This window comes from Heteronotia binoei, chromosome 6 (assembly GCF_032191835.1).
Source record: "Heteronotia binoei isolate CCM8104 ecotype False Entrance Well chromosome 6, APGP_CSIRO_Hbin_v1, whole genome shotgun sequence".
Classification (NCBI taxonomy): Eukaryota; Metazoa; Chordata; class Lepidosauria; order Squamata; family Gekkonidae; genus Heteronotia; species Heteronotia binoei.
This window is the reverse complement of record NC_083228.1, coordinates 146,186,315-146,197,713: the sequence shown is the minus strand read 5'-3', so window position 1 is coordinate 146,197,713 and position 11,399 is coordinate 146,186,315. Positions and strand designations below refer to the sequence as shown.

Here is an 11,399-nt window from a genome sequence, read left to right as displayed (position 1 = left end):
CTAGGTGCCACCTGGCAATGGGCAAAATCAACAACTCACCACACACGTGCCTTCTCTGTTGTGGCCCCGCCTTCTGTAATGGCCTGCCTGGGGAAGGCTCCACTCACCTGGCTCTCTGCAAATTATGTACATCTGGATCATTTCCCACCCTCCTTGTTCATCATGTGGGACTCCCTTGCAGAGCTGTCCAGTCTGAGGCAGCTTTTCCTCCCAGCCCCCCCACTCTTTCCCCATGCAGGCACCCCCCCCCCCCAATCTGGCTTCTCAAGCCCCCATCCTCCGGCTCTCCTGCAAGCAAAGCCAGATCCCACAAGGAGGACACTGGAGGACTTCAGTGTTTCTCCCCTCCTTCCTGTATTCTCCCTAGAAAATGCACACTGTCTTGTCTGCTTCTTAATCTTTTACTAGCTGCTGGGCACAGAAGCAATAAAAGAACTATTTCCATGACTATTTATTTTCAAATGAAGGAAGAGATTCAAGGTGCCTTTTAAGCGCCAACCTGGCCCAGACAATCTGCTCTCTGGTTCCAGAGGTATACAATTTTGCTGTGGTTCCTCAGACACCTTGTCAGCCAACAGAAAGCCAGGCAGGAAATCAAAGGGAGTGAAAAATTAGCCCAGAGAAGACAGGGACCATTCAAGCAATGCTTTTTTAAAAATTAAATCTAATCCAATACAAAGGAAGCATAGGGAAAATAATTAATAAAATATAAATCTAAATACAAAGATCCAATTTATACAATTCGATGCATAAACAATTTACCAAAACAGTACACAATATACTAGATATTAAGAACTGAGAAATAGCCTATAATTCATTCTATTCGGCAAAAAGAAATGTTCCCAAAGAATTCCAAATCTGGGGCCCAAAGTAAATCCTAATCTATAGCCAAATCAGGATCATTATTGAAGAATGCTTCAGGAGGTCTGCTCGTCTGCCACGGCTTTTGAATGACAGGCCTCTTGGAAAGTACTAACAGATGTGAGTCCAAATAATCAACAAGAAGGAGCATTCCATGAACAACACGAAAGGATTAGGGTTGTAGAACCAATCAGAAATCTAAAATCACAGCTGAAGCAAAGGCTTGGTCTTAAGATGACACATTAAATAATATAAGATGCAAGATTTGCTTCGTAGGATCCTAGGTTCACTGCCCTTAACACAGTAGCTCAGACCACAGTCCCTAATGTTTTCTCCAAGTTAACTTTGTGAGTCATTTTAGACAGTTGGAGTCTCCTGCCCGGGTAGAAAAGCTCTCTTGATCCACTCAGTTTTCAATAGTTTCTTGACCTCCGGCAGGCCGCTCCACAACAGGTGTATGTGCAGTTGCTGATTCTGCCCATTTGCAGGCTGGCACCTGCGGAAGACCTCACCCAGAGGAGCGGCGCTGTTGTGGGGGCACAGAGGGGGAGAGGCAGTCTGGCAATTACAAGTGTCCGAGGCCAGGAAGGGCTTTCTGGGTAATAGCCAACACTTTATATTGAGCCCAATAACAGTAGGGAGGCTGTAGATAGAGAATCCTAGATATGCCCCATATAAGCTCCAATAATACCTGAGCTGTGAGATTTTACCCCAGCTGCAGTTTCTGAATTCACAAAGTCTGATTTACTTGCAAGAAATAATAATCTCTTTAATGAGCTCTGACTACTCCTTAGCAGTCCTCTGATTCATAAAGTAACGCTTAATCTAGGGTTGCCAACTGCCTGGAGGTAAAAAGTGGTGTCCCTTTAACAGCATGTGGGACAGTGGGATGTGTTTGAGGTCTCCAAACATGGCTAAATCTCCTGCCATAGTCTGACCATTTTTAACATTTCGTCCTGTTTAGGGTAAAATTTCTGTGTGCATTCAAGCTTTCTAGAAAAGCTCTTTTGATAGTCTAAGTCGTTACAGTTTCTCCTTGAGTGGATTCTTAAGATGCTGTTGACGATATCTATGCCAAGTGAATCTCTTTGCATTCAAAGAAGTTTTCCCCATGTGGGTTCTTTGGTGCAGCTGAAGAGAGCCACTCCAACTGTATCTCATACCACAATCTGAGCATGTAAAAGATTTCTCCCTGTGTGGATTCTTTGATGCAGTTCAAGATGGCGACTCCGACTTAATCACTTTCCACAGTCTCAGCATTCAAAAGGTTTCTCCCGTGTGGGTCCTCTGATGCCGTTGAAAATTGCAACTCAGACTGAATCTCTTCCCACACTCTGAGAATTCAAAAGGTTTCTCCCCTGTGTGCGTTCTCTGATGCTGTTTTAGAGTGCCTCTATCACTATTTTTTTTTCCACATTCTGAACATTTAAAAGAATTCTCCCCGGTGTCGGTTCTCTGATGCAGTTGAAGATGGCCACTCTGACTGAATCTCTTTCCACACTGTGAACATTCAAAAGGTTTCTCCCCTGTGTGAGTTCTCTGATGCTGCTGAAGATGGCCGCTGTGACTGAATCTCTTTCCACACTCTGAGCATTCAAAAGGTTTCTCCCCTGTGTGAGTTCTCTGATGCCGTTGAAGACTGTCACTTCTACTGAATCTCTTTCCACACTCTGAACATTCAAAAGGCTTCTCCCCTGTGTGGGTTTTCTGATGCAGTTGAAGACAGCTACTCTGACTGAATCTCTTTCCACACTCTGAGCATTCAAAAGGTTTCTCCCCTGTGTGGGTTCTCTGATGCAGTTTTAGAGTACTACTGCAACTGACTCTCTTCCCACACTCTGAACATGCAAAAGGTTTCTCCCCTGTGTGGGTTCTCTGATGTAGTTTTAGCGTGCCACTGCGACTGAATCTCTTCCCACACTCTGAGCATTCAAAAGGTTTCTCCCCTGTGTGGGTTCTCTGATGCCTTTGAAGATCACCACTCTGACTGAATCTCTTTCCACACTCTGAGCATTCAGAAGGTTTCTCCCCTGTGTGCGTTCTCTGATGCAGTTGAAGACTGTAACTCCAACTGAATCTCTTTCCACACTCTGAACATTCAAAAGTCTTCTCCCCTGTGTGAGTTCTCTGATGCTGTTGAAGACTGTCACTCCGACTGAATCTCTTTCCACACTCTGAACATTCAAAAGGTTTCTCCCCTGTGTGGGTTCTCTGATGCAGTTGAAGACAGCTACTCTGACTGAATCTCTTTCCACACTCTGAGCATTCAAAAGGTTTCTCCCCTGTGTGAGTTCTCTGATGCCGTTGAAGATGGCCACTGTGACTGAATCTCTTCCCACAGTCCGAACATTCAAAAGGTTTCTCCCCTGTGTGGGTTCTCTGATGCAGTTGAAGACTGCAACTTCGACTGAATCTCTTTCCACACTCTGAGCATTCAAAAGGTTTCTCCCCTGTGTGAGTTCTCTGATGCCGTTGAAGATGGCCACTGTGACTGAATCTCTTCCCACAGTCCGAACATTCAAAAGTTTTCTCCCTTGTTTGGGTTCTCTGATGCAGTTTTAGAGTGCTACTGTGACTGAATCGTTTTCCATGGTTTGAACATTCAAAATGTTTCTTGCCTCTGTTTACTCTTTGGTGCACAAGGAGCTGTGATCTATTTCTGAAGTACTTCCTACGCTGAGTGGATTTACATGTCTTAGTTATTCTCTTCTTTGGAAAATGTACATTAAACCTTTTTCCTTCTCTCTTCTCATCCATACGGCTGCCTTCTTTTCTCTTAGGTCTGCCTCGATTTCTACTGTTTTCTTTCAAGTCTTGAACTCGATCTAGCAGCTGCTGCTCACATTCCTCAACCTCCTCATATCTCTGATCATCCCCTGCTGGAATAAAGAGAGAGATCCCTTTAACAAATGGGGGGGCACGTAAGGTCCAAAAACATCTGTGACTGCAGCCTCCTCCAGCTTCCCTGATCTTAACCACCTCCCTCCTTTTCCCAGAATGTCTAGCATTTAAGGATACCTCACCCCCCAAGAGCCACGACTGAGCTTGCAATGCCAATTCCCTCCCTCCCTCCCTCCCTCCAACACACACACACACACACACTCCAGCCTCATCTAGCCAGAACCACGTAGGGTTCCTGAATGCCATGAATTTCCAACAACATAGAAAGATTTATTGAAGCTGGTGCCTGGCAACTGAAAAGAATAACAAGTGATTTAAAAATATCAAAGCAGACAATATAAGCCAGCACTCTTGCTTCTATTGCTCTCAGGCAGAATTCCAGGTTAATTCAGATCCGAGCCTTGGCTGGCTGGGTGGCTGGCTATCCCAGGGGAAGTGGAGACTCATCTAGTAGTGCCTCTTGCTGCAATCCAGGAACCCCCCCCCCAGGAAACGAGGCAAAAGTGTGGGATTTTATCAGAAAGGACCAGGAACTCTCAGAGCCGATCAAACGGCTTTTCCCAGAGGACTCACTGCAAAAATGAACACGCTGCTATTTCGCACGGCAGCACAGGAAAGAAAGCTTTGAGATCAAACTCCTGTAGCTAGAAGGGAGGGGCCCTGTGAACACAGCACTGGATTCTCCCCCAGCCAGCGGTGCTGTAATGCTGAGTGAAACAGAGAAACCTATTTGCACAGCCTGAAATAGCACACTGGAGGACTAAAAGCTTATTACAGAGTTCTTGCTCAGAAGGAGTTCGTAAGCCTCCAAATCCCAGTCCCCAGGCGGCCTCACTCCCTCCTTACCCAGCGGGCTGCATGATTGTACCAAACTAAATCTTGATCAGAAAGAAGTGAATCAGAAAACCCCCATGGCTACTCCTTGCCTGTTCCCTGGACATAACCGTGCAGGATACTCACTCTCAGCCAGCTCATTTCGGAAGGAAACCTGTTCTTGGGATCCCCTTGAGAAACTCTCCAGCCTTCCTTCGGATGTGAGGATGTTGTCTTTCTCCACCAAAGCCTCTCTTATACTTCTGTCTTCTTTGGGGGGGGAGTATGGGGGGGGGGGAGATAAATGATTCTTATCAGAGCCGGATCTATATATTTTTGAGCACAAAAATATGGTTTTAAAAACGGAATACTCTTTTCTATCGGCATTACTTTGAGAAGGAGATCAGATCAGAGTTTCAAGCGGACACACTGGCAAGGGGGAAAGGAGGGAAGTTGCCTCTTCCGACTCTACTGGTGGAACACAGAGAAGGGCAGAGTTTGCCAGGGGAAGAAAATAAAGGGCGAGCACAGACAAAAGCTAAAAGGGAGCCCAGCTCCCCCCCTTCACCCAGGCTCCCCACCCACACTCCCTGTGAATGAGGAAGGAGGGGACCTCTCAAGGCTTCTCCTGAGGGACCACTTGACCTGTCATTGCAGCAAATTTATTCCCCTTTGCCTAAGGAACAGGCTGTGCTGTTGCCCCCATTTCCTTGGGGAAAAAATGGATGTATTGAAACTAAAGTAGAGTGAAGTACGGCATCAAACTCTAGTAGAGCAGCAGTAATGGTGGTGGGGAATATCCTTCTATATCCTTCTTAAAATGTGGTGCCCAAAACTGAAAAGAGGAAGCTAGCCAGCAAAAGCAGCCCTGTGCATCCTCCCCCAACATTCCCATCGCAATTACAGAAAACAGAGAGGCCCTAGGCGCCCACAAGTACATGGCAAGCCCTTTGACATCGGCAGCTTCAATTCCAACCAATAGTCCTTCAACTTTACAGGAATCCACGGTCCAGCAGCTCCTGAGGAAACCACGTAGTGTTCCAAATCCCAAGTAGTCTAGAACAGCAGATAAATCTTGGACACAGCAGTCTTGAACACAGTGATGAGATAGTGCTTTATATCCCCCCGTTTCACTAGAAGCGTTGACCAGATTTCATACAGAGCATGGCAAGATTCTGATATTTTTGCACACCATTAAGCTACAAACTCCAAGGACTTGCCAACTGTGTAGTTGAGAGAGCCTGCAAGCTCTCCCTCCCCCCTTCCTCCCCAAGGGAGGAGCCTCAGCCAGTGGAGAAACAGAGACTTTGATCTGTAGCTCCTGTACAACTGAGCAAGCCTGGCAAGGCAAGCTGTGATGCAGAAGTAAGCAAGAGATGGGGAGAAGGAAGCAGATGACAGCCAGTTGCTCAGGGGCCTTATAGGAGCCCCCTGAATCAGCCCCCAGGCCGCATGTTTCACACCCCTGATTTAGAGTATAGTTGGAATACTTACATAGTAACAAGTAAAGGAAAGGAAAGGGAAAGGGAAAGGAAAGGTCCCTGTGCAAGCACCAGTCATTTCCGACTCTCAGGTGATGCTGCCTTCACAACTAGATGTACTATCAAATACCAGGTATTTCATGTGTAAGACAGAACAGTGAGCTTTTCATGATTTTCTGTTGCTGAGCTGTAGAAACTGCACTGTTTAGTGGTGTCTCGGTTTTACATCCTTCATAAATCTTTCTGTGTTTTAGAAGGGCCAGCATTAGGAAAAGAGAAATCAGAATCTAGCCCCTTCCAGAGTCTTTCTGAGGATCCCTGTTCTGGGCCAGCCTGAGCTCAGCATGGAATCTTCAGTGGAGGAGGACTCCTCAGGAGAAGGGAATCACACATGGCTGGCTCTGAGTCAGCAGAAGCAGGAAACAGGCTGATGAGCTGCAGGCTGATGAAGACTCATCACCACCAACTGATCCAGAGCCACCACCCAGCCCTGATGCAGCAGCTGAGGCTGAAGTAATTAAGAGAGGCTGAGGGACTTGGGAATCTTCATTCTGGAGAAGAGGAGGTTTTTTTTTTTTTCCTTATATATTCATCATTTATTGAAATTAGTATATGTAACAGATCCATAGTAATAATAAATATTTAACAATTAAACAAACAAAAAATTACGTAGTTCACAATTATCCACTCATCCAGCACCCTGTGACCCGTCACCCTTGTTGCCCATACTTATCTATCTCTGCCTATTGTATGCCTAATACTTGATATAGCTCTCTGGACCACCTTGGCCCCCACAGCCTAGAGGGAACTATGTTCAAATTCACATCCCGGACCCTGTAAATTATTGACAGCCGCCAAAAACGGTGCCCAAATGTCCTCGAATTGTTGTTGTTGCATCATTCGTCGGTAGACCAGCCTTTCATCCACCGCCAATCGCAGCATGTCCTCCAGCCATTGCGCTACGGTTCCTGAAAATTCCGTTCTCCACATCTGCATGATTATCCTCTTTGCCGTCATCAGTGCCCGAAATCCCCAATATCGCTGTGGGCGAGACAACACCCATGCTGACGGGAAGTAGTTTAAAAGAACTTGCATGGCTGTGAATCTGTGCTGACCTCCCAATACGCGGTTTATCCACCTGAGTATATCGCCCCAGAAATCAAGCAGCACCGGGCATGACCAAATCATGTGGCTTAGCCCCGCTTCACCTCCCTGGCATCGCCAACATGCTGGTGAAGTCAAGAGGTTAAATTTGTGTAGTCGAACAGGTGTCCAGTAAATACGGAAATGAATTTTTTGCTGAATTAATATCAAGCGTTGATCTTTAGAAACTTTTCGGATCGCCCTGTTGATTGTGAACCATTGGAATGGTAGAATACTAAGGTTCAGTTCATCTGCCCATTTTACCCGTAATTCTTCAATTAACTGTTGTTGTTGCGTCCCATATCGAAAGTACGTGTACAGGGCTTGCACTGGATTATCTTGCTGCCATGTCCGCCTTAATACAGCTAAAAGGGATGGTGGATCAGGGGCAGCCAAGGCATCCGGACCCAGCAGCTGCGTCAGCGCCATCTTTATTTGGTAATAATGTAGCCATTGGTTAGATTCAAGATTATACTTGTCTTGAAGCTCCTTAAATGTCCAGAATTCTTCTCTGTTTGGGTCTCGTAGATGATCAAGAGTTGTTATCCCTTTTTCAATCCAACCCTTCCAAACCACTTGGCACCCTCCGATCCTCAATTCTGGGTTTCCCCAAAGAGTCATTGATCCATGTAAGAAGGCGTTAAAGCCTTGCTTGGACCCTATTAGCTGCCATAATCGCCTGGTGGCCTGAATTGCTGGAAGCAATACTTCCCCTTGGTAGTGCTTCGAACCCAAAACCTCTAGCGTAGAAAGAGGGGCCACTGTTGAAGCCTCGAGGGCCACCCAGTCTGGAGATTCCTTCCCTACATCTTGCCTCCACTTACTAACACTTGCCAACATATAGGCCCTATGGTATACACTTAAGTCTGGCATACCAAAGCCACCTTGATCAATTGGGAGCTGGAGCCTAGCCAAGGAAAGTCGTGGCCTTTTCCCTTCCCACAAGAAGTTTGTTATTAGAGTATTGACTCTTTTAAACCACTTCTGCGGAATATACTGATGGAGACCTCGGAGAACATAAAAGAAGCGGGGGAATGTAACCATCTTAAGGGCATTCACTTTACCCCACAATGACAATGGGATGGGTTTCCATCGGGTGAAGTCAGCTTGTGTTTTCTCCAGGAGCTTTCTAAAATTCATCCCCACTAAGTTTTGACTTCGATTGGGAATTTGTATTCCTAAGTATTGAATCGAGTCCTCCTGAAGTCTAAACCGCCTTCCAACTGCCTCAGGAATCTTCTTACCGCCCACTTGGAGTACCTCAGTTTTCCCCCAATTCACTTTGTAGCCTGCAAGTTGGCCGAATTCTTCAGTAAGCTTAATAATTGCTGGAAAAGAGGACTCTGGCTCAGTCACCATCAAAAGGGCATCGTCTGCATATAACAGAATTTTAAATTCGCTGAGACCGTGCTTCATACCATATATGTTCGTCCTTTGGCGCACCGCCTGGGCGAGAGGCTCAATGCAGATGTTGAACAGGAGTGGGGAAAGCGGACACCCCTGTCTTGTGCCGCATGCCAGATCGACTACTCCAGACTGCTCTCCATTGACTCTAATTCTCGAGGTCGCATTCTGATATATCAACTGGGTCCACCGAAGGAATTCTTCCGGAAAGCCCAGGTATGTCATCGTCTTCCTCAGGAACCCTCTGTCCACACGATCAAATGCCTTCTCAGCATCAATAGAGATTAGAAACGCAGATTCCGGCTTCTCATTATAAGTGGCTATTAAGTCAGTAATTAACCGAACATTATCAGCTCCCGAGCGACCTCTGATAAAGCCTGCTTGAGCTCTGTTCACCACCGAAGCTATTACTGATTGAAGGCGTTGTGCTAATATAGCCGTCAGTATCTTGTTGTCAACATTTAACAAGGATATTGGGCGATAGCTTGAACAGAGATATGCGGGCTTCCCCGGTTTAAGAATCAGTGTAATCCAAGCCGCATTAAATTCTTTTGAAGGCATACCTTTGTCAAAAATTGCTTGATATGTCTTCAGCAACTTAGGAGCTAAGATATCCCTGAATCGGAAATACCAGACCGGAGAGTACCCATCTGGCCCCGGGGCTGAACCATGTCGAAGTGATTCTAATGCAGCCGTTACCTCATCCAATCTTAGGGGAGCTGAGAGGATCCTTTGAGCCTCTTCCGACAGTTGTGGTAAGTCAAGTTGACGTATAAAGGCGTCCTGTTTGTCATCTACCTCTTTAACATGACCCTTGTACAGCTCTTGGTAAAAGAGGCGAAACTGGTCTGCTATTCCAGAAGGTGTAGCATGAACGCCTCCCCTGTCATCACTAATCTGAGTTACCCATCTCTCTTCCTGTTGGCCCTTTAACCTTGAGGCTAATATTTTCCCCTGCCTTTCGCCGAACTCCCAATACTGGTGTTTTATCTGGGCATATATAAGTTCAGACTTGCGCGACTTGAGCAAATTCAGCTGAAAAGTTAACTGTTGAATTTCCGTGTAGAGGGCTGGAGACGGATTCTGAAAGTGCTTTTCCCATAGGTCTTTAATTAACATCTCTAGCTCTTCCTCCCGTTGGGCTCGTTCTCGTTTCTTTGCTGTGGCATACGCAATTATACGACCTCTCATCACTGCTTTAAATGCTTCCCAAATGGTTAAGTAGTGGTCCACCGATCCTTCATTACTCTGGAAGAACTGTGGAATCTCCTTTTCCATCTGCGCACAAAAAACTGGATCATTAACTAGTGAGTTATTAAAGTACCATGTAGACTTCTTCTCAATCCGATTTCTCATATCCAGTTCCATGGTAACAGCATGGTGATCCGAGAAGGAAAATGGGCAGATTTGGGAATTCGTGACCAGGTGAAACCTTGACCTCGAAATCAGAAAGTAGTCAATCCTTGCCATACTCTGGTGGACGTGCGAGTAGTGAGTAAACCCTTTTTGGTCTTTATGCTGTTCTCTCCACACGTCTACCAAGCCTAACTCCTTCATTGCTGCTGTTAGCGCTGCCCAAGCCCTTGGGGACCTTAGATCTGACTTGGTGCTTCGATCTTTTTCATTATCTAGGACTAAGTTAAAATCTCCGCCTATAATTATCCATTCGAAATCCACTTTCATTAGAATAGAGACCACATCCTTAATAATGGCAGGATCATCCTTATTTGATCCATAAAAATTTACCAAGGCAACCTTTTGTCCATACATTAAGCCGCTTAGAACAATGTAGCGTCCCTGGGGATCAGAAATCTTCATTAAGTTACTCCAGCCCAAGCGTCCACGAATAATTATTGCGACACCGCGAGCATTCCTCTCATATCCTGAAGTGTAGACCTGGTCACCATGGAATTTAGCCAGCAAGGAGCTTTCATTGTCCAAAATATGAGACTCTTGGATTAATACTATGTCCGCATTCCGAAGGACCTGAGTCCTTAAAACTATCGCTCTCTTCTTAGGGTCTCTGAGGCCGCGTGCATTAAGCGATGCTACTTTAACTGACATCTTAGTTCAACCTCTGGTCGTTCGGCCAGGGGCCAGAGAGCAATCCTCCTCCTCCCATACCATCTTGGCAATGCTACTGCACCCCGTGTATAAGTCCCCTCCATGGCGAACCTACGCCTTGGAGGGTAACTGCCCCCACCTATTCTTCCAACTTCCATGTTAGAATCCAGAACAAAGCAAAAAATTTTAAAAAAGGCAATCGCCCCGGGCTAAAAAAAAAAAAAAAAAAAAAAAAACCATTAATCTACTCAAATCATAGAGATCAGTAGTCTCTCTTTGGTCTGTACTGTAACAAATTCTAGGGTCCCTAATAGACCTCTATGGGCCCATCTCCATCCTACTTAATCACCTAATACACAGACAAATTGAATCTCCTCATTCCCTTCAACATCCAGCCATGCCAGTACAAAGTTTACCCTGAAATTAACATCCTGCAAATTCCCTTGTTTCACACATCTTGCCCTCAACCCCTCCTGGCTCTTGCATTAAGCTGATATAAGGTTTGTATTCCGTTTATATGAGCTAACCAACCCTAAATAGCCTGCTTTTCCCTTTACATTCTCTTCAAGACTTGCATAACCTTGTCTTATCATTAATTAATTATCATTAATTAACAAGTATTTCTAGAATAACCATTGGGCATATATCATTGAAGGTCTCTCCTGCCTAGCCTCCAGCACATGGTTGACAACCAAATCTACATAAGAAATTCAAAGAAATAATTCATCTATA

The 11,399-nt window shown here is 45.5% G+C and overlaps 1 protein-coding gene across 1 annotated transcript in view; it reads right to left on the bottom strand.

Annotated features, from left to right (window-relative positions):
• LOC132574394 (zinc finger protein 436-like) overlaps positions 1-11,399 on the bottom strand; it is a 37,617-nt gene continuing 26,218 nt past the window's right edge. The window contains exons 6-8 of the mRNA XM_060242757.1: positions 4,723-4,845; positions 2,262-3,740; positions 1-11 (exon numbers count right to left, since the gene is read on the bottom strand). Coding sequence (XP_060098740.1) covers positions 1-11; positions 2,262-3,740; positions 4,723-4,845 — 1,613 coding nt within the window. The remainder of the gene's footprint in view (positions 12-2,261; positions 3,741-4,722; positions 4,846-11,399) is intronic.